The sequence below is a fragment of the Colias philodice genome, chromosome 16 (genome assembly GCF_061535455.1).
Source record: "Colias philodice isolate Cphi_HAF_F1 chromosome 16, ilColPhil1 Martin Lab GWU primary, whole genome shotgun sequence".
NCBI lineage: Eukaryota > Metazoa > Arthropoda > Insecta > Lepidoptera > Pieridae > Colias > Colias philodice.
In genome coordinates, this window is record NC_143101.1 from 561,550 (window position 1) to 585,916 (window position 24,367).

General features: G+C 36.3%; 3 protein-coding genes across 3 annotated transcripts in view; 2 read left to right on the plus strand and 1 right to left on the minus strand.

The window, feature by feature from the left end:
* Positions 1 to 24,367, plus strand: part of LOC149481376 (uncharacterized) — a 465,629-nt gene that overhangs the window by 369,246 nt on the left and 72,016 nt on the right. The gene's annotated exons all lie outside the window — the stretch shown is intronic.
* On the minus strand, positions 1,744 to 24,157 carry Cpsf73 (cleavage and polyadenylation specificity factor 73). The gene is made up of 16 exons (XM_089705043.1): positions 23,915 to 24,157; positions 23,676 to 23,739; positions 23,498 to 23,595; positions 23,125 to 23,253; positions 22,605 to 22,782; positions 21,585 to 21,674; positions 17,858 to 18,008; positions 16,133 to 16,308; positions 11,840 to 11,969; positions 11,210 to 11,385; positions 10,318 to 10,458; positions 9,262 to 9,370; positions 7,577 to 7,761; positions 5,271 to 5,393; positions 2,325 to 2,447; positions 1,744 to 1,907 (listed from the first exon to the last, which is right to left on the minus strand). Exons 1-16 carry the CDS (start codon positions 23,986 to 23,988, stop codon positions 1,800 to 1,802), a joined length of 2,055 nt encoding a protein of 684 aa, XP_089561169.1. The 5' UTR covers positions 23,989 to 24,157; the 3' UTR covers positions 1,744 to 1,799.
* Positions 12,629 to 15,720, plus strand: LOC149481390 (delta(24)-sterol reductase-like). Its single transcript, XM_089704747.1, has 4 exons — positions 12,629 to 12,714; positions 13,204 to 13,400; positions 13,851 to 14,118; positions 14,551 to 15,720. Exons 2-4 carry the CDS (start codon positions 13,212 to 13,214, stop codon positions 15,699 to 15,701), a joined length of 1,608 nt encoding a protein of 535 aa, XP_089560873.1. The 5' UTR covers positions 12,629 to 12,714; positions 13,204 to 13,211; the 3' UTR covers positions 15,702 to 15,720.

Sequence of the window (24,367 nt, forward strand, 5' to 3'; positions counted from 1 at the left end):
CGAAACATTCAAAACTAATTGAAACACAATGTTTTAAACATTTTATTAAAATACGTTTCGAATTTTACTTAACCTAAAATATGGTTATATTTAAACTCATAACTAGAAATTACATAGGAATCTTGGAATGTAAATTTTTTAATCACACATAGTATATGGACATAAATACAACGAAATATACTTAAAGACAACATAGTTATTACCTTATACATTTAGATGAGAAGGCAGACAGACTAGTGCTTCCCAAAATATAATTAAAATCCTCTCTATAGTAATATTATGAAAATGCGAAATTATAACGCTTACTGCACTGTTGCATGCTTTGGACTGATTTCTTGAATAAATAGAAATTCAAGAGATATATTAAATGTAGGGAAATGACAGCATGAAAGAAAGATAAATATGTATTGGAAAAGACTATCTAGCGATTAGCGATAAATTGAATATTGAAATGAATTTGAAAAATGGGCCTTGTATTCTCTAAATTAAAAAAAAATACAATTCCTTCCTTATTAAAATGTATTTGGCCATTCTATATGCAGTTTGTTTTTTGTTAATTATATAAGAAGCGTTAGGACTGGGTCACCTACTAAATATTTTAGGCACCTAGTTATGTACTTTTTTGTTGTATTAGGCCCTGCGCAGACGACAGACTCTCCGTGACGCACTTTTTAGTCTGTGAAAATAGAACCTATGAAATTATATGCAGTAACGCACACGACGCGCAAAAAGTCCGGCGCACAAAAAATCCGTGTAATTCGGGCAGATCGCACCGCGCCCGCACAAAAAGTGTGTGAAAAGAATTGAACGTTTGCTTCAACGCGCGCTAACGCAGACGGAGCACACTTTAGTCGGCAATCTGCATTTGCTAGGGGTGGACGTAATTATGTATTTCTTTTTCTTTTACTGTACTTCATGTACAAAATAATACTTCGCGATCTCTGCACGATTTCCATAGCGTCTACGTCCCTACAGCTCTGCCGACAAAATGATCGAAGATGTGCGTCGTGTGCGTTGAGTCTGTGAAAAATCCGCGACCGACTTTTTGCGCGCCATGCAGACTTTTTGTGCGCCGCAGACTCGATCGCACAAAAAGTGTGCCGTCTGCGCAGGGCCTAAGTGTATGCTTTTGAAATGAAACAAAATGTATACACAAAAATCATTTATTCAAAAAAATATTATTTATATCATGAGTTACTTAATACTTATGCATTTAATTTGTAATGGACCACAAACGATAGTTCAAAGAACATCCATACACACAATTATTGATCAATAAACAATTTAAATTTAAAATGGCTTTCAAAAATAAAATATTTACAATTATAGTCAAATTCGAAAACCGTAAAGATACAGTCTTAAGGTCGGCGTAGATATGGCGGAGCGCAGCGCAGTGTATTTTTCATGGTCAAATGATATTCATAATCAAATAACAACAATTTAATCCCGAGGAGCATCGAAGCGTCACAAGAAAGGTAGCGCACTGCGCTTTTGAATACTATTTTATTTATTTATTTATTTAGCATAAAAATTCGGATATCGCAGATCCATTTGTTAGTAAAAAATAAAATACCTAAGTATTCATGTTAGTAATTTTACATCTAAAAACGATACAGCACCCTAATATTATTTTAGTGAGGACAATGTCGATAATAGTAAAATGAAAAATGCGCTGCGCTCTGCTGCTGCGCCGAACCTAATACAATCACTGTCAATCTTAGACCCCAAATAAAACTCAATAATCACAAAAAATGATTTATTTCATAACAAAATACACTATTTCACAACTCGCACTCGTGTCAGCACGTGGGCAATGGCGGCGGTTTGACCGGCGCGAGAGCCGCGTGTAGTCTCGTGAGGGCCGACTGCACTGTGCGTTCTAGACTTGCGTCTTCGCTTTTTACCTCCTGGAAATTATTTTATTAGTTAGTGTTGTAAGTCTAATTCGAAATTGTATGTGTAAAACGAAAATATTTGACGATACAACTTAGAATTAGGCTCAAAAATTTTTCTGAAGCAAAACTCTGCTTACGTGACGACAATGCAGAGCTTAAACAAAAGATTGATTTGGTTTTATGACATTGAAATGATTTATAAATAAAAATTTATAAAGAAAAGAAAAAAAATCCATCACGAGGCGGGTTAAGAATTGGTGTGAAAGGATGCTGGTTAGAATCCCGCCTCGTGATCGAGTTTTTTCTATTATTTATAATATGTAATTATAAATTTATATTTATACAAAAGATTTTGAACATTAATATAATGAATTGAGGTGTTAAATTTAATTAAGGTTCTAATTTATTGGTTTACTAGCTACAACTTACCATAGACAGTAGATCGATATCTGCCCTTTTCCCAGCGACCTCCACATGCAACTTGTCGCCTTTGAATATCTTCGGTACGGAATCCTCACCGAACATCTCTTGTAACATTTCTATTACGCACTCCTGGAAATTGTATTGATTTTTATAGATATATTTAAATAGAGATTTCATAGTATTTTCTAATGTTTGATTTTACGCGAGTATTATACATTTAGAAATTAAAGACTTTTTAACGGATTTTAAACGCGATTTATTCATTCTATTATAGGAATAGGTGGAGGTAGTTTAGAAACAGCAATTTTTGAATGACCGTCAAGACGTATAACATCTCAGTCTCCCCCCGTATTATTATAGTACTCTTTGGTCTCCTCATGACCACGCTCGCTGTAAAGTATTCGAAACGTCGGGAAAATAATAGAATGAATAAATCGCGTTTAAAATCCGTTAAAAAGTCTTTAATTTCTAGAGATTTCATGTTTGGTCGAGTGTATTTTACGATACTGTATTGTTAGACGTAACTTTTGATTTAATATTTTTGTGGATGAATAATTGTCACTGTTTCCTGTCCGAACATGTTTAGCTGTCGAATACTATAAATTGCCGCGTTCCTTTGACTCGTGGCGCATTCGTACGAATCGTGCCTAGGGGCTCGGACGCTGTTTATACGACGTTCGACCCAACTACCCTCACTTTACTAATAGTCGTTGACTAGCTGCGTTTTGTTATCAACTACCTACATCAATTAGGTAGCTGTGTAGAATCGCAGTACATTTTTATTACATTCAAACTAATATTTAACTAGCCTCGCTTGTTTGTTTCTTATATCAGAAGCGGGATAGAATTCAAGCCCATACTTTTTAAATGTGTTTAAAGTTTACGTAGTTTTGTAACGGCATACTGGCGTTTGTGTTTTTTCGTGCGTTGTGTAAAGTAAAAGTTTGTTACGTGGATTATTGTAACGGGAATGTAGTTCATCGAAGGAATTGTGTGTAGTGATCCAAATCGCTAGTTGAACTCTGGCGTTGAGGTATTGTCTAGTCGCTGACGTATCGTAGTGATGTATTTCACTAGTCGTACGAGCGTAGATATACCAAGATACGCGAACGGAGTGCCTAAGTATGTCATGTGGACGTGGTTATTGTTCTGTCAGGTCAGTCTGGCCGAGGCAGGATGGTTGTGTAATCCCGAGATGAACTACCGTAGTGTTTTAATACGAGAAAAGGCGTACGAGGACGTACGATTGTCAGTATGGCCGTGTTAGACGTAACTTTTGATTTAATATTTTTGTGGATGAATAATTGTCACTGTTTCCTGTCCGAACATGTTTAGCTGTCGAATACTATAAATTGCCGCGTTCCTTTGACTCGTGGCGCATTCGTACGAATCGTGCCTAGGGGCTCGGACGCTGTTTATACGACGTTCGACCCAACTACCCTCACTTTACTAATAGTCGTTGACTAGCTGCGTTTTGTTATCAACTACCTACATCAATTAGGTAGCTGTGTAGAATCGCAGTACATTTTTATTACATTCAAACTAATATTTAACTAGCCTCGCTTGTTTGTTTCTTATAGTATTATATTGTACTCAGTATCGATCGACACGTGCTGTGTGCGTGCAGGAAATCTTAAAATTATGGGCTACCACAGTGTTTGTGCGTAGCGGTTAGCACAACCAACACTGTGAGTATACGTGCGTGTGAGCGTGTGTATAGGTAAGTGTGTTTTTGTATGTTTGCGTATTATTGCTTGCGAGTGTATGTGTATGTTTGTGTACATGTGCGTTTGCGTGTGTGTTGCGTACATGATAGGGTTCATTTTCTTACAGTGTATAATGTAAATGTATTTGTTGCTTATGTAACAAATAAGCAACAAATTCTGAATGATTTATCGATCGATCAATCGATCGATAAATCATTCAATCAATCAATCACGTTCTTTTTTTGTTACGTTCAATAAAATTTATTTTCTTGTTTAGGGCAAGACAAGGCAAGTCATCGGGCACCGCGCATTTTCTTAACAGTATGTATTTTTCTTATATTTTTTTATTATTTACGTTTAAATAAATAAATGAACTGTAATGGAAATAAATATTTCCTCCTTGACACATTTTATTTCAAGTCTTCAAGTCTTCAGTCTACGTTATCGATTTGACAGACAGATGCTGTATGCGTGTTCGTGCGTTTGTGCTGTATGTGTGTTTGAGTGCGTGCGTTTGTGCTGTATGTGTGTTTGTGTGCGTGCGTTTGTGCTGTATGTGTGTTTGTGTGCGTGCGTTTGTGCTGTATGTGTGTTTGAGTGCGTGCGTTTGTGCTGTATGTGTGTTTGTGTGCGTGCGTTTGTGCTGTATGTGTGTTTGTGTGTGTGCGTTTGTGCTGTATGTGTGTTTGTGTGCGTGCGTTTGTGCTGTATGTGTGTTTGTGTGCGTGCGTTTGTGTGTACGCGCAAATGTACGTATCCGCCGAGCACCGCCCCGCTGGGGGTGTGTGGGATACCTTCAAGTGCATGCGGTCCAGTTTGGGCCCCACTGTGTGTGTGTGGGATACCTTCAAGTGCATGCGGTCCAGTTTGGGCCCCACTGTGTGTGTGTGGGATACCTTCAAGTGCATGCGGTCCAGTTTGGGCGCGAGCGGCGCGTGCGCGGGCGCGGCACTGTGTGTGGGATACCTTCAAGTGCATGCGGTCCAGTTTGGGCGCGAGCGGCGCGTGCGCGGGCGCGGCACTGTGTGTGGGATACCTTCAAGTGCATGCGGTCCAGTTTGGGCGCGAGCGGCGCGTGCGCGGGCGCGGCACTGTGTGTGGGATACCTTCAAGTGCATGCGGTCCAGTTTGGGCGCGAGCGGCGCGTGCGCGGGCGCGGCACTGTGTGTGGGATACCTTCAAGTGCATGCGGTCCAGTTTGGGCGCGAGCGGCGCGTGCGCGGGCGCGGCACTGTGTGTGGGATACCTTCAAGTGCATGCGGTCCAGTTTGGGCGCGAGCGGCGCGTGCGCGGGCGCGGCGGGCGCGGCGCCGAGCACCGCCGCCACCACCGCGTCCGCGAACATGTCCGACACCGGCGCGGCCTGCCACTGTACACATAATAGTACACGTTTGTTATAATAAATCCCACAAAAAACATATAATATGTAAAATGTCAAAAATCGCAAAGTCGAAGATTGAACTTGGCTCCCATTTTTACATACAGGGTGTCCCAGAAGTCGACGTCAAGCCGAAATTTTCTGACAGATAACAACTCGACACGACTTATCAGAAAAATTAAAAAAAAAATTTTGAAGTTATGGATTTTTTTTAATTCCAGAAAATGTACACCAATCACCATGTGACAGTTTTTTCATTCCTGTTTTTACAAATATTTACTTTTTGCCAATTTTTTTTCTCTTACGTCATCCCGAATAGTGCTATATGTAACCTGTGATCCTAAACCCTGTGCTGATAGTTTTAAAAATTAATTTTTCGCACTACTTAAACTGATCGTCTTGAAAAAAAATGTACTACTCCAGTTTGGCAAGTAGCTTTAAAAGTTAGCGCATTTAATAAGGATTCTAACGTGGTATATTATACGAAAAAACTATTCTAGTGTACCCAAAGCGTTCCTAATGACAGCGTGGTTTAAATAAGATGGAGAGAGACATTCCATAGTGTGAGCGAGACAGATAGTGACGCTTATGACATACGAACGCAAATAAGTGAACGAGACAGGTAAGCATTACAGCCACTTAGTTCGAGAACACCTTAACGAGGAATATCCAGACAGATGGATAGGCTAACAATCTACTATTTTGCTCATATGAATTCAACAGGCGCTAATTTTTACCTTCTTACAAAATTAATGTTATTGAAAATTAAATTCAGATAAATTCACTGTTTTCAGATTTTTTCCTTTGTACACACACTATTACCTAGTTGATTACAAAATTTGAACTTTTTAGGTCATCTGGAAGTGGGTTAGGTTTTGTATACAGGGTGTCCCACTTTCGGTATCTATACTAAGCGCGAAGGGACTTGTAGTTTTGCATACACTGATCACATAAAAAATACTTAAATAACAAAATTACGCGAAAAATTTTTTGCTAAATTTTTCCTTAAAATCCATGTATTCGTCTCTAGCTTCGCGCAGCCGGCATATACCGCTTCGCTAATGTGAGTATTTTGTCTATGAAAACATAATCTTAAACGATAGCTCACATGCGGGTGGCAAAGTTGGGCGGTTTGCTTGTTGGGGGTGTACACATGGAATTTTAAGAATTCCTCTATTTAAAAAAAAATGCGTCTGGAATTTTATAATTATTTTTTACGTACTCAGCGTATGCAAAACTACAAGTCCCTTTGCGCTTAGTATACCGAAAGTGGGACACCCTGTATATCTATGAGTCAGTCAGTCTTAAAAATTGCGATTTTTGGATATCAATATCTACGCAACTGTTTAATATGTATTTATGAAATGTAAGGTTCTTGTTTATCTTGTTTTCTTTATATGTACCAAATTTGGTTTGTTTAAGTTAAATAGTTTTCGAGTTATAAGGGGGTGAAAAGTGGCTCCAAATGGTTCGTGTAATATTACACACGGCTGCTGCTCGCCAGTTCTCTTCGCTTGAACTCGGCTTGACACGCTGCCGCGTGTCTTGATTAGTAATAAAAATAGCGTATATGCCGAACACACGTGTCAGAAATGAAACTTCTTTGATAAGGTACAAAAATTGATATTTATTGTTTTATGGCATTCAAATGCTTTATAAATATAAATTTATAAAGAATAGAAAAAATTCGATCACGAGGCGGGACTCGAACCCGCCTCGTGATCGGGTACATTTATAAGGTACACGGGATAAATTTATAAGGTACAAAAATACCAAAATCGTCGCCTTACTCCATATCGTGACGGTATTACCGCGTCATGACGCGACAATGAAATTTTACTCTCAACGCGCTTAAAAAAGTTTCACTTTTCAGTAAGGCGAAGATTTTGGTATCTTTGAATCTTACCAAAAAAGTATCACTTGTGACATGAATGCACAACACACACGTTCTTCTTTATAATAACAACTATCTTACCGCCCGCGGCTTCGCCCGCTTGGTCTAAAACCTAATAAATTATATACTAAAACCTTCCTCTTAATCACTCTATCTATTAAAAAAATCGCATCAAAATCCGTTGCGTAGTTTTAAAATTTTAAGCATACAAAGGGACATAGGGACAGAGAAAGCGACTTTGTTTTATACTAATGTAGTGATTATAAAAATCGAATCTCACCTCAATAGTAACGACCGGTAGATCGACGCTCACATCCAAACAGCCGTACAGCCGCCATTTTGTCTCACTGATCACCGTCAGCGCGCCCGCCACACGCCCCACCGCGTGACGCAGCAGTGCGGCTGACCCACTAAAGTGTACGGATAGACGTTGGACCACTTCGGATTGCGATAGTTCCGTGTATTCTGTACGATAAATTATCTTGAAAGTTTAGGATCAAGTATTCTGTGTAACAAGTTTTGTTAAAAAATTGGTTGTTTGTAAAGTAGGTTTACGATCGAGATATTTACGTGATAACGTCTTATTGATGGCAGCGCTCGAGATGAGACGGGAGATCGGTCCGTCTCCCTCTCGATATACCTGCGATCGCGCTCGTGTGGTTTTGGTGTGACACAAGTTTCTGAATATGTCACCCGACTAAAACGATTTTAAAAACGTTATCACGTCAAAATTTTGAACGAACTAGCAAAACCCGGCGAACTCCGTTTCGACACCAGATATACCTTTTCTTTGCTATAAACCTCACGGAGCCCGAGACCTTTCCAACGAATGCAAAACCGTGGAAATCTGATCGTGCGTTCTGGAGTTATATCGTCAGGAAGGAAAACCCGACTTATTTTTATATAGTAGATAAAAGGTAGTAGCGCATGCACGAAAACTGTATCATTTCTAAATGGCTCAACTTTAAGAGTAAAAAAACCCCTTGTTAATCTCGTTGGTTAATTTTTAAACAACTCTGATTAACATCCACTCACATCTTGAAAATAATAAGGTAGATTATTAATGTATACAAAAAAAAATAGAAATGGACCTAGAACAGATCCCTGCGGAACACCAACGTTGATCGACGCGCCGCAAAAACATTCTCAATTATCAACAATGGCCTTCATCCTATTCTAAATGTATAAAACTAATAACCAAGAGGTACTAAACTAAACCTTAATTTCCTTAGTCATCGCAATAAAATGGAATGTTCTACGCAGTCAAAGGCTTTAGAAAGGTCATAAAGCATCCCCCGATAATAGTGACATTGCTTCTTTAAATAAATGGCAACCTACAACTCTGTATACTAAGCTGATTCAATCACATTACTATAATCTTCTCATTGACTCATTCTATTCGCAAAAATATTTACATTCTCAAATCCATACTAATATTATAAATGCGAAAGTAACTCTGTCTGTCTGTCTGTTATTCAATCACGCCTAAACTACTGAACCAATTTGCATGAAATTTGGTATGGAGATATTTTGATACCCGAGAAAGGAAATAGGCTACCTTTTATTGCGAAATATGTACCACGGGCGAAGCCGGGGCGGACCTCTAGTAATAAATAAAAATAGCACAATTTTTGTGTGCATGGTGTAGTACCTCAAGGGAGTGTATTAGACCGTATTTTTAATCTTATTTTATTTGAATGAATTACATTATACCTATAACGAATAATAAAATCGATTTATTTGTTGATGACATTTCACTAATTTAATATTGGAATATGAATAAATTTACCTTGACAAATTGTTGAAATTATAAATAGTTTTGCCAAAAGATAAACTGATTGACTAATTGTATGAAATTATTTTCATGAAAAGTTAAAACTGGAATACAACTGCATCAAGCAACAATAACGATGACAGAAAACATTGAAATAATACTTTTTACACTAAAATTAAAATAATACTTACTATTGAGATCAGAAGGCGCCAGAATGTGATAGTTGAAGTTCCTCTTCACCAAAATACCTTGTAGTTGTTCTCCTGGTTTTGGTGGTTCCACCGCTAGGGATCCTATTACCTGGATTAGTAAAAAATTTGTAAGGTACTAGTTTAGTCAAATTTTTATTCGGGATTTGAATTAAAAATACGTGTATGTAAAACCTAAATTTTATGTGAAGAAATATGAATTGAAATAGAAAAGTGAATTAGTTTGGCAGATATTTTACACGTGTTGACATAAGTTGGGTGTATTTGATTAAGAAGTTAGTGTAGTAGTTGTTTAAAAAAAATCAAATTGAAATAATGTGATTTTTTAAAAGCATTTAATTGCGTAGAACAATCCGCTTCGTTGCGTTAACTCAACTGTTATGGAATTAAAGGTTTTGCTCATAATCTCATAGTTTCATACCTAAATACGGAACGTTGTGACAACTCATCATTGTAACAATACGTGTAGTTTACAAAGTTTTATTAAAACCATATTAACCTTAATTTATTTTTTAAATCAAATTGAACGTTAAAAATCATAATAATGCCATAAATTTAGACATTCTTAATTATTAATTAAACAACTAACAGGTGTTTGCGTAAATACATACCATTAGTTCGGAATCAGTTTCAATAGGGATAAGCCGTCAGTTTCGTAGTAAACTGTTATTTTTCTTGTGTATTTTTTTTGTTTGTGTTTGATTTTTACTGCGAATAAATTCTTATTCTATTCTAAATTTTTATAGCGTTCAAATATTAAATTTCTATCGTACGTTAAAAATTCTTATAGCATTATACCTTAGTCACTTCGGGGTTTCAGTATTAAGTAAGCAAGTATTAAACAAGCAAGTATTATGTATGTATATGTGTATTTTTTACCTAATCTGTAGTTAGCTGCATTGATTTAATGTTATATTTGTAAGTGGTGGTTGCCTGTAATTGTGACAGCACTATGTCTACGATTGTTATTACTTTAATGCTTTCACCTATGTATCAGTGTATGTCATGTTGGTGATCCTTAATGAAATAAATAAATACCTTAGCAGTCTTATCCCCACGGAATGTAAGCGCTAGTAATTGCGTATTCCTCGGAGTATGCACGGCCAGCCGAGTGCGGTGTTCCCGCTGTAGAGCCGCTTTCAGACGGGACATCTCGTTCTGTTCCCCGTGCACTAACACCTGCCGAGAGAAAGATATACACATCATTGACTGACCGGTTGACTTGGTTGGTAGTGGCTCTGCCTTCCAAGTCAGAGGTCGTGGGTTCGATTCCCACCCGGGGCAAATATTTGTAAGATGAACGTAGATGTTTGCTGTGTGTCTGGATGTTAATTATCTATATAAGTATTTATTTAAAATTATATGTATATGTATGTTATATTTATCAGCCATCTGGTTTCCATAACACAAGCGAAAGCTTAGTATGGGATCAGATCGAGCCGTGTGTGAAAATTGTCCCGAAATATTTATTTATTTATAATATGATAGAAAGAGGAGAAGACAGATAGGCAAGAAAACATACGTTAAAAAACAAGAGAAGAACGGATAAACAACCTAACACAAAAAGGAAACAGAAATAATAAATCTGACACGGAGATAGAGAAACATACGTTAAAAAAGGGGCGTGTGTGCCGAGCACACGTGTCAGAAGTGATACTTCTTTGGCAAGATTCAAAGATACGCATTACTCCATGACTTGACGGTATTGCCATGACGCGACCTTGGAATTTTACTCTCAACGCACTTAAAGAAGTCACTTCAACAATAAATAACTGATAAGCCGTAAGTCATAAAAGAAATAAAAGAATAAACAGAAGAAACTGGGACCGGGAAAAAATAACTACTATTTTTATCTATTTTGTTAACGATTATTAAATTCATTAATTCATACAAAATAGTAAATTTATCATACCTATAATTGAATACATACCACATGAGGCGGTTTCAATATATTGATGAACTCCGACGTTTGCTGATAGTCAGTATGTGCTGAGAAGGAAATATAGTCGACTGACATCTTGAGCGGGAGCTTCTGCCCCGACATCGTTGTTATTTCTTCCGGCTCGGATAGAATTGTCTTTGCTAGCGTGCCTTCTACACAATAACCTGGGAAAATATATATTGAATTAATAAATACTTTAAATAATTAACAAATTATAGTGATACACGTAAATGAATATAAATTATTTAGATATAAGTAGCTTCAGATAGTAGCAATAGGCCTCAAGTCACTAATGTCCAAGAGACTAATGTCCCTAAGCGCCTATTGTATTCAACATAAACTTTGACACATTATTTATCATTTTAACACACAGTTAAGCTAAACATAAGAAAAAGAAGTTATGAAATCGGACATAAGATTAATTATCTCAGAGAAAGAGAAGACTAGGTGAATGATCCATTAGTTATTAAGATAAGATGGCGATTATTTTATTTTATTTATTTCTTTACTTCAGGCAATAAATAGCAGATTAAACAGACCTTCGTATTAAAACTAAAAATAAATTAAAAAGGTATAACATAATTATACAGCTATTCTCACTGAAGATTTATATCTTACCAGCAATAATGACACCATTCTTGGGGTCGGTGCACCACGACTCAAACAATTCCCGGGAAAGTCCGGACTGCATCATTCCGGGGGAAGCCATGATCACACACGGTCCTATATCTTCAAAATGGTCTATACCCTGAAAACGCAAACGTTGGTGATATCTTGTACTGTTAAAATGCGAAAATTTGTAAGAATGTATGTTTGTTACTCATTCATGCAAAAAACTGTAATGAAAATTGGTACAGATATAGATAATAGTCCTGGATAAGCACTGGATGTATTAAATATTTAGGAAAGATATATGGATAGGGCTATAGGCTCTGCTGTGTAACAGATTTGTGTATTTGTAAGATTAAGGATCCAAATAACATTACGCGAAAGCCGAGAAACCATAGGTGCTAATTTTCTCTCGTTTTAATAGTAGCTATAGTCCTACAACAATAAGGTGACAGATCTGATCCTTTTTTGATAAAATTATGCGGCAGGACAAATTTATTCAAGTATAATTTTAAGCTTTCCTTATCTACTCGTCCATGTTCTCTTAATATAAATATTATTACAATACTTATTTAAAGAAACACTTTTATCAAGTATCAAAATAATAGCCACTGTCTTCATCTTAGGCAAGACCTTGGTAAGAATTCGGAGGTCACAATGATTAAATTCAAGATGCAAGGTGAAGGTCATGTATGATATAATATTCCGTTATACTGTTGTGTTTCATTCTGAAAAGTCAATAACCCATATTGTAAGATACTTGATATATCGGAACGACTCAATGTCAAGATTTTTGTACGTGAAATGTAACGTAACTGTCATTATCTGAATACGTCAGATTGCTTTTGATTGAAACGAATAGAAATCGAGAAGCCGCATGTGAGGTAAGTTCGAACTTTTCTATACTAATATTATAAAGAGGAAAGGTTTGCAATTTTCACAAATAAACTACTGGACCGATATCAAAAATTCTTTCACCATTAGAAAGCAGCATCTTCACTGAGCAACATAGGCTATAAAATATGTAGGTACCACGGGCGAAGCCGGGGCGGACCACTAGTCTGTTATATTTTAAAAATAATAAAGATATTATGAGGTTGTATTTTTAATTATTTAATTTTGCATTGTATAATTGTATATTTTTGTGATTGACTTTTAAATTGTAATCTGTTTAATATTGTGTATGAACCGGTATTGATAAAGCGAATAAATATTTATTTTTTGTTATTAGTAACTAGCCAGATAAGTGAGTAGCCAGTGAAATGAGAATTAAAATACCCTTTTTACGTTTATAAATATGATCGATGCGTATTATATTTATTTCTTGGAGGAATTTGCTTTTAAGCGATAATTTTACTTATTATTTTTTTCAGACGTCACCATGATTCCAAGTTCCATAAAGAACCGTTTAATCAAATGGCTGGAAGACCATCGCGAGTTCGTCGTATGCGCATTCTGTCTGCCCGCATCGTTCCTGTTCACACTTATACTGCGTATACGCAACGCTGTTCGAAGACTTTATAGCGATCCTCAGAGACATGATACTGCCGTAAGGGAGATACAGGCAAGGGTATGGATTACATATATTTAGTAATTATTAAAAAATAATCTAAAAGATTAGGCAGGAGAACTTTTGTCGTAGAATTTTGCTTCAATTGTAACTTCTGTGAAACACTAGTAAATTCACACAATGCATTACGTAATTTCGTTTGTAGCAAATTGCATAATCGATGAAACAGACTACAGAAATCGCATCATTGCATGATCATTACATAGAACAAAACAAAGTCGCTTTCTTTGACCCTTTCTCCATATGTATGCTGAAATCTTTAAAACTCCGCTACGGATTTTGATGTGTTTTTTTAAATAGATTCAAGAGGAAGGTTTTAGTAAATAATTTATAAGGTTTTAGACATAGCAGGCGAAGCCGCGGGCGGAAAACTAGTTGATAGTAATTGTATCAAAGATGGCATGATACCATAATTTCTTAAAAGAAACTGCATTAACGAAAATATTCCAGGTCCAACAATGGAACAAACTCCCGGACAAAAAGGGTCGATTGCTGTGTACATCGCGACCGAATTGGCTATCTCTATCGACCACTTTTTTCGAGAAACACCTACACCATCGTGTACCAATTCCATTATATGACATACTAGAACTGGATGAAAAAGCCATGACTGTACGAGTGGAGCCAATGGTCACTATTGGAGATATCACGGAGTATTTGATACCGAAGGGATATTCTCTGGCGGTTACTATTGAATTGGTCGACGCTACTTTGGGAGGTTAGTTGAACAAAGTATATATTTTATTTAGAACTGGCTGCGCTCCGCAGTTTCACCCGCGTGGCTCCGCTCCTGCTGGTTTTAGCGTGATGAAATATAGCCTTATAGCCTTCATCGATAATTGGGTTATCTAACACCGAGAGAATTTTTCAAATCGGACCAGTAGTTCCTGAAATTAGTGCGTTCAAACGAACAAACAAACACTTCAGCTTTATAATATTAAGTATAGATTGAAATAGTAAGCTTTACGTTAATAGAATGTTTACGTTACGTTATGAAATGTTTGAAACACAAAATAATGATCAAAATTCAAATTAAATTAATGAGCAAAAAAACATGTATTTCTACGAACATTACAATCAAAATTGTTAACGAGTCATTTAAAATTCAATTTAATAAGTCAAACGTTAACAAATTAATCGAAATTTCCAGGACTTGCGTTTGGCACGGGTATGTCGACTCACTCTCACAAAGCGGGCCTCTACCACGAAACAATCACGAGTTACGAAGTAGTTTTAGGAGATGGATCCTTGGTGACAGCCACCGCCGATAACGAATATTCCGATTTATACAAAGCGTTGCCTTGGTCCCACGGAAGTTTAGGCTTTCTCGTCGCCTTAACACTTAAAATAGTGAAAGTGAAACCCTATATAAAGATAACATATACTCCTGTCAAAGGCCAGAAGAACTACTGTGACTTGTTACGAGAAGTTTCTGGAGCGAATCAAGCAAAACCAATTTACTTCCCTGACTATATTGAAGGCACAATCTTCAGTAAAGACGAAGCTGTCGTGATGACGGGTGACTATTCAGATTACGACTCTAATATAACCGTCAACCATTGCTCTAGATGGTATAAACCCTGGTTCTACAAACACGTCGAATCATTTTTAAAGAAAGGCGAAACCGTGGAACTTATTCCCTTAAGAGATTACTTATTACGACACAATAGACCTATATTCTGGGTCGTTGAAGACATGCTTTCATTCGGCAATCATCTAATATTCAGAGCTTTATTCGGCTGGCTTCTACCACCGAAACCAGCTTTCTTAAAGTTCACCACGACACCGGGAGTAAGAGCCTACACTTTCACTAAACAAGTGTTCCAAGATATAGTTCTACCGATACACGAATTGGAGAAGCAAATTGAAATATCTACAGAACTTTTCGACAAATTCCCATTACTGGTATATCCGTGCAAAGTAATTGATCACGGTCCATCGTCCGGTCAACTTGCTCGACCGCAAGCTAAATACATGGTACCCGGTACTAATTACGCAATGTACAACGATTTAGGAATTTACGGCGTTCCTGGTAAGGTCAAAGATAAGAAACCATATAACCCAGTCAGAGCAATGCGAGCAATGGAACAATTTACTAGAGACGTTGGGGGTTTTTCGTTCTTGTACGCGGATATATTTATGACAAAAGAGGAGTTTGGAAAAATGTTCGATATGTCTTTGTATGAAGTTGTAAGAAAGAAGTATAGGGCAGAAGGAGCGTTCCCGCACTTGTATGATAAGGTTAAGCCGGAGATTGACGTGTTCGCTATTGGGGAAGAGAATGCTATATCCGATCAATAGATTGTTCTAGAGCGTTTAAATAAACATATAAAGTCTTTATTGTTTTTTATTGTAATGATATATTTCCCACATATATTTCTATCAAGTTTTTCATATAAAGATCATTTTCTATATAAGATACTGGGAAGTTGATAAAAATGATAAAAAATATTGTACCTAACAATTAACTAGACATACGAGCAAAATAAAGACCTTTGATTTTGATTTGTATAATTTTGAAACGATTTTTTCTTTAGATACATAACATAGTATAAAACAAAGCTTACGCCGTCCGTCTGTATGCTTAGATCTTTAAAAGTACGAAACAGATTTTGATGGGTTTTTATTAGATATAATAATTCAAAAGGAAGATTTTACTATATAATTTGTAAAGATTTCCTAGCGGGTGAAGCCGCGTGCGGAAAGCTATGTATAATATAACTTCAACTTACCTTCAAGTTAGATATATGCCGGAACACAAATGGGTTATTGACAGCAATCTGCCGTCGAATACGATCGTTCATAGCATTCACATAGGTTTGGTAAACTGCCATACACTTCTTGGCGAGAGACGACGCGTAGTATATCGGGATGTCTTGTAGTTCGGGGTGTAGGGACCAGTACTCGTCTGAAATATAAATTCGGATTTAATGGAACTTAAAAGCATATATTTTAGTGTATAACGTGATGGTTTAATAAGTAAGGAAACCATAGAAATCTAAATAACCTATGAAGGAAACACAAGTGAATAGCACAAAGTGGTGAGTGAATTAACAAGTTTTATTACAAGGTAATAATCGTGAAAATAATTAGATATAGCTTTTATAATTTTTGTTATCTTTCAATTTATTAAATAGAATAAATGTAAATTACTAAATTATTATCGTTGTTTTTAATAAATATTCATTATCCTCGAAGGACCAATTACTAATATTAAAAATGTAAAAAGAGCCCCAATAACTGACTATTTTGCTCTTCTCTACGGATGCAGAAGATCACAGAATTGATAAAAGGGTACTGTGCAATTTATAAGCGCCTTCTTGTCCTAAGCGATCGCGCATTATATCACGAGACATCTAGCGGTATTTTCGTAAGTGTGACAATATACATAGTATAGCTAGCTCGCGATCTAATTGTGTGTTTGTTTGCGCGTGTAATGCGCGAGGACATGGGCCTCTAGCTTGCAAAAAATTATATGTAATATGTTTTAAAAGAAATAATACAATCAGAAGAGGTTCTCAAATCTCAATTCATCAATATTTTTTGACTCAGAACTTTCGACTGAGTAAATCGATTTCGATGATTCTTTTTTATCTGAATTCTCGTGTCAATTATGTCTAGTTCTGATAATTTGATTTCGTTTATTTTTATATTTCGTTTATTTAACAATAATATAGTATTATATCTCTCCTATTATAACATACCCAATATAAGCAGCAGTTCCTGCGCCCTGCCCAACGCGAACACGGGTATGAGACACCGCCCCCCCCCGCGTCACTATATCGCTCACTAAACTGGTGAAGCGACTCTCTCGTTCCTATAACACTTACTCAATATAAGCAGCAGTTCCTGCGCCCTGCCCAACGCGAACACGGGTATGAGACACCGCCCCCCCCCGCGTCACTATATCGCTCACTAAACTGGTGAAGCGACTCTCTCGTTCCTATAACACTTACCCAATATAAGCAGCAGTTCCTGCGCCCTGCCCAACGCGAACACGGGTATGAGACACCGCCCCCCCCGCGTCACTATATCGCTCACTAAACTGGTGAAGCGACTCTCTCGTTCCTATAACACTTACTCAATATAAGCAGCAGTTCCTGCGCCCTGCCCAACGCGAACACGGGTATGAGACACCGCCCCCCCCCGCGTCACTATATCGCTCACTAAACTGGTGAAGCGACTCTCTCGTTCCTATAACACTTACCCAATATAAGCAGCAGTTCCTGCGCCCTGCCCAACGCGAACACGGGTATGAGACACCGCCCCCCCCGCGTCACTATATCGCTCACTAAACTGGTGAAGCGACTCTCTCGTTCCTATAACACTTACCCAATATAAGCAGCAGTTCCTGCGCCCTGCCCAACGCGAACACGGGTATGAGACACCGCCCCCCCCGCGTCACTATATCGCTCACTAAACTGGTGAAGCGACTCTCTCGTTCCTATAACACTTACCCAATATAAGCAGCAGTTCCTGCGCCCTGCCCAACGCGAACACGGGTATGAGACACCGCCCCCCCCGCGTCACTATATCGCTCACTAAACTAGTGAAGCGGCTCTCTCGTTCCTCGCGCTTTTCGTGGATGTGAGTGCCGTACGTTGATTCCTGGTATGTGTGGAAATTATTTTTTTATAACAGCAAGGTATATAGTGGTATACCACGAACAAAATATTAAATAAGTTCTAATAGAATCAAGTAAGCAGACACATGGAAATAACAACACTTTTGATTTAGTCAACCACACTTTGCTACTTTATTTATTTATTTATTTATAGCCTTTATTGCCAATATTACAGGTTACATTTTTACTTAAAACTAAAATTAAATTTCTTTGTGGGTGTTGGCGTGTCCTTGTGACACAAAGGCCTCTTCCAACTTCTTCCACTCGCCACGTTCTTTCGCCTTCCGTAGCCAGAGCGGCCCCGCCACTCTCCTTATCTCATCCGACCACCTTTTTCTTTGTCTTCCTCTTTTTCTTTTAGCATCTGCTCTGGGAGTCCATTCAGTAATGACCCTTGTCCATCGGTTTCCCTTTTCTCTGAGCATATGCCCTACCCACCTCAATTTAAGAATCTTTGTCTTTTTCACAACATCTTCTATTTTTGTTATATTTCTTATATCTAAAGCTCTTTTTCTATGTTTTTTTGTATAACCTAGTATGCTCCTCTCCATAGCTCGTTGGCATGTTACCAATTTTGTGTCATGTTTTTTTGTTTTATCCCAAGTTTGGCAACCATATGTTAGTATTGGCAAAATGCAGGTATTGAATAGTCTTCTTTTAATTGTGATATTGTATTGTGTATTTTTAAATATTTCTTTCAGCGACCAGTATCTCTTCCAAGAATGAGCAACCCGTCTCTCAATTTCATGTTCCATTTGGTCACTGAAAGCTATTATTTGGCCTAAATAAATATAAGAATTGACATATTCGATTAACTTATCTTCTATTTTAATTGGGGTTCGCGCTCTATTTGCTATAATTTTGGTTTTTTCATAGTTAATTGATAGTCCCACTTTTTTGCTTTCTTGTGCCAGTTGGAGAAGCATGGTTTGAAGGTTTCCAGGATTATCTGATATGAGTATTATATCATCAGCAAATCTGAGATGATTCAAATTTGTTCCATTAATGTTTATGCCGAAGTTATCCCAGTCTAATTTTCTAAAGATTCCCTCTAATACTGAGGAAAAAAGTTTTGGTGAGAGTGGGTCTCCCTGTCTCACGCCTCGATTTATCGGGAATACTTCACCTTCGGTTTCCAATTTTACTCTGGCTGTGCTGTTTTTGTATATGTTCTTTATGATCCTTATGTATTTTTTGTTTATTCCTTGATTCTTCAAAGCTTCCCATATAGATTGGTGTTCCAGTGAATCAAATGCCTTGTTGTAGTCTACAAATGCCATGTAGAGTCGGTAGTTGTATTCATGGCTTTTCTCAATCAACTGTTTCACCACATGAATATGATCCGCTGTAGAGTATCCTGCTCTAAACCCTGCCTGTTCCCTCGGTTGTTCTTCGTCGAGCTTTTTAGTGATACGGTTAAGCAGTATTTTTGAGAAAACTTTATATACGTTCGACATCAGGCTAATTGGGCGATAGTTACCTATTTCAGATCTGTCTCCTTTTTTGTGAATGAGAGTAATGGTAGTTGTTGTCCACTGTATGGGGATGAATTCAGTGTTCAGGATGGTATTGAAGAGCTTAGTCAGTCTTTTTAACGTTTCCGGTAGTGTAGCTTTCATCATTTCGTTAGTGATGTTGTCTAATCCTGGCGCCTTATCATTTTTCTGGGATTTCACTGCTTGTTGGACTTCGCTTTCGAGAATTTGTGGGATATCTTCTGTACAGTCTTCGAGGCTTAAGTTGCTATTTAATTGAATGTCTTTGGTAGAGTATAGAGTGCGATAAAAGTCTGTAGCAATCTTGAGGACTGGTTGTCTCCTTGTGACTTGTTTGTTTAATTTGTTTTTCATTTTTGGGATCCAAACCTTTTCCTCTTTTAGTTCTCGTAATGCCTTGTTTATGCCTCCTGTTTTCGATATGTGGTGTTTTATACGTTCAAATCTTCTGTCAGCTTTGTCTTGTTTAATTTTACGGTTAATTTCTTTGCTCAAGTTATTTATTTCTTTTAATGTGGCTTTGTCTCTTCTGTTTCTAAGTAGTAGTTTCCTTTTCTGAATAAGATCAATGGTCTGCGAGGTAAGTGGGGTTTTCTTAATTTTTTCCTTATTTTTTATTTTATTTATTTTATAAATCTCATTTATTTCCGAGTTGTAAAGTTCCTGCATCGTATCTATTTCATTGAATGGTATATTCCTTGGAAGTGTGAACATTGTTGTTGGGTTATTTTTCAGGTATTTTCGTCGTTTCCTAGGTTGTTTGTTGAATAAACTTGCTCTGACCATGCGGTGGTTGCTGTTAAAGTTAAAGTTATTTAAAACGTTGACGTTTTTGAATGATTTAGGTTGATTGGTTATTATAAAATCTATTTCATTTCGATAGGTTCCGTCTGGTGATATCCAGGTCCATTTTTTGGTTGGCTTCTTCATAAAAATACTATTCATAATAGTTAGGTTGTTTTCGAGAGCTAAGGTTACAAGTCTTTTACCATTCTCACTTCTCTTTCCTGTGCTATATTTTCCAACTACATGCTCTTCGCCTTCATTCTGTTTGCCTATTTTGCCATTAAAGTCTCCCATTACAATAGTATTTTTATGAGCCGTCTGTAATGTATCTGAAAGTTGACTATAGAATTCATCTTTAGCTGTTTCTTCTGCTGCTTCTGTTGGTGCGTATATCTGTATTATAGTCCAGTTGTTTTTGTATCCCTCAATGTGTATGTTAAGTACGGCGATTCTTTCGGATATGCCTTTGAACTCTAGGATTTGTTTTTTAAGATGCTTTCTTACCATGAACCCCACTCCATGTAACCCCTTTGTTTCACCTATGTAGTACAGAATATATTTATCGTGTTCTTCTATTTGGTATCCTAATCGTCTTACTTCGCTCAGACCTAAAATGTCCCATTTAATATCTTCTAGAGCTAGTTCAAGTTCCGTAAGTTTTTCTGGTGTCCTTAATGAAAGTGTATTAAAAGTAGCTATATAAATATTTTTTAGTTTTTCTTTATTTTTAGTGTTCTTAGTGTTCTTCGTTGGAAGGTAGTGGTCGTCTTCCCCCACGGTGACCAACCGGCTTGGGGTGTGTACTTTGCTACTTAAAAATTACTAAATTGCGAGAACGGAAAAATTATGATTTATGCAATGCTTTTGATAAAGTCAACCACATTTTGCTACTTCATTAATTTGTAAATTACTAGATTGAAGAACAATGATTAAAATGGCTAGAATCATATTGTTTATAATTATTGATCTCAATTTGTAGCTGTTCAAAACTCTATCTCTGTACTGTATTTTGCGTAAACTGGTGTTCCACAGGGCACTCACCTGGGACCCATGTTATTTCTTATATTCAATAACGATTCAAATATGAAATAACTATAAAACATATTTTAAATTATCTGTTTTTACCAAATATTTTATAAAAAGTATAAAACACAGGCTGCTCTCAGTCTCATTCTTATGGAATACGTCGATCATTTTCGGTACCCTATCTCAATTTCAAAGTAGTGAATTTTAATCACTAATTGAGACATTTAAAAATGTATACAAAACATAACTTACTGTAATTAACACGTCTGGATGAACACTTGGTATTTCTGCAGCCATTAAATGCCTGTCTTCTTGACGTGAGAAATCTCCTGTGTATAAAACCTGAAACACAGAAATAAAAATTATTATATCCTATGTATATGAATCCTACTGATATTTTAAATGCGAACATTTATTGAATGTATGGATGTGTGTTGGTTAGTCTATCACATGAAAATCACTGAACAGATTATGATGATACTCTGCAGTTATGTAGCTTAGCATTTTTCAAGCATGTTACTACAGATAATAATGTATTATAAGAAATTACACGCGAGGCCGGGTTAAATATTAGTTTGAATGTAATAAGAATGTATTGCGATTCTACACAACTGCCTAATTGATGTAGGTAGTAGATAACAAATAGCAGCAAGTCAACGACTATTAGCAAAGTGAGCGTAGTTGGGTCGAACGTCGTATAAACAAAGTCCAAGCCCCTAGGCACTATTCGTACGAATACGTCACGATTCAAAGGAAAGCGGCTTTTTATAGTATTCGACAGCTAAGCATGTTCAGAATCAGACATGAAATAATGACAACTACATTGACAACTATTCATCCACAAAAATATTAAATAAAAAGTTACGTCTAACAGTATGATCATTTCTGTAGATGTATTGTAGTATCTTTTTAATTATTATTAACTATTTTTTTTGTCTATACATATTAAAATACATGTTCCTTTTTTTTTCAAACTTATATACATATCCTACTAATATTATAAATGCGAAAGTTTGTGAGGATGGATGTGAATGTGTATGTTTGTTACTCTTTCACGCAATATATTAGATAGATATATTAGATATTAGATTAGATTTAGCACACATATAGATGGTAACTTGGATTAACACATAGGATAGTTTTTATCCCGGAAATCCCACGGGAACGGGAACTATGTGGGTTTTTGTGAAAACGCGGGCGAAGCCGCGGGCGGAAAGCTAGTTCTACCATAAAATACAAGAAAAACAAGCCACCAAGCAAATCAATACTCACTTTAACGCCAGCAATCTCAATCATGAACATAGCAGCGCCAAGCACATGGCCCGCGTTGTACGCCCAGAACCTGACTCCCTTGACATCTTTCTCCTCATGGAAGTTTATGGTTTCTATACGGTCCATGGAACCTTCTAGATCCGATTCTGTGTACAGCATTTGTTCCGTTGATATGTTACTGGAATAAAAGATAAGTTTATAAGTATAGTTGAGTCTCGAGGGTGCAAATATTCTTATTAATAATAAAAGATTAAATGAATTTATTAAATTATAATGAATAATACAATATTTTTTTGTTAATTAATTAATGCCTCATTAATTCTTTGCAGATAACACAATTAATTTACAAATTTTCATTTATCAAGCATTTGAATGCTATAAAACTAAAAATTAAATACAACAAAGGCCAGAATTACATCAATACATTAAGTATCACATTTTATATGGAATTTAAAAACTAATATGGTTCGATTAGATCATAAAATCAATTTAATAACTTATTTAAAAATCTTCACAATACCTGACTTTAATATAATCAGAGACAAGCCACCTATAAATGGCTTTTGTTGCATGCGTCATAAACACTCGGCCTTTGAATGACGTCTTTGTTAAGAACCATGGTAGTGCTCCACTGTGGTCTAAATGAAAACTGAAAAAGATATAATGTGATATTAGAATTATTTTAAATATATTGTTCTAGTAATATTTTAAACACTTTATTTTCATAAGATTACATGTCATGTGAATACATTTCAGTTAAAAAAATACAATACATGGAAAATAATGTAAAATTTGGGCAGCATAAGCATAAATGATAGATGAATTACCTATAAATTAAAGTAATTTTTGGAAAATTAGTGTAAATGAAAGATAAATTTATTTTTTTTACTTACTGTGAAATAAGAAGCAAATCCACCTCATCAGCTTCAATTAAATCCACGAATGGTAAAGCATCCATACCCGATAAGCCAGGGTGAATACCGCAATCCAACTAAAATTATACAAAATATCAGTATTTTAGTACAACGAAAGCATAATTTGAATTAAATTTGTGAAAAGAAATTTACTTACCATGATTTTCTTGCCCTTAAATTCAAGCATTATACATGATCGACCGACTTCCTGGCCAGCACCACTGAAATAACACAAAGAGCCTTAGCTTGTAAAAAAACATGAACTGTTTTTATTTTGTAACTAACTACGAGGTAAAAACGGTAGTAACAGTAGTATGTTTAAAGTTTCATTATTTTAATACGATGGAATTCAATAATTTGAAATCAGAACATCGAAAATAAATAAAATTTATTTACAGTGGTCGAATAGTGAGTTGATCACTTTCTTCCATAGGCACCGGATCCGTGCCTTTACGTGGATTTGTCGTCATTATTAAATTGTATTAAATCTTTAATCTAATTATTTACAAGAACATCAATATTTTCCTATATATAGAATGTTTGGTAAACAATGATTGCTATTTGCTGTCAGCCGGTTTTTAAATTCTAGGTTAGAATTTTTTTTCTAAATGACAGTGCCACAGACTCGAATTCAAGCATTTCAAGCTGTCATTATTAAACCCAGATTTTTTTATTTACCTCTGTTGCATTTTCAACATATACTGCAGGACAATCATCAATCATTGATTAAAAAAAGTGTCCAATATCGTACAAAATACTTCAATAATTTCACTCAATCATAATCCTTTATTTTATAACATGAACGGATTATTTTGATGAACGCACTAATACTTTGTTATGACTTTCTGT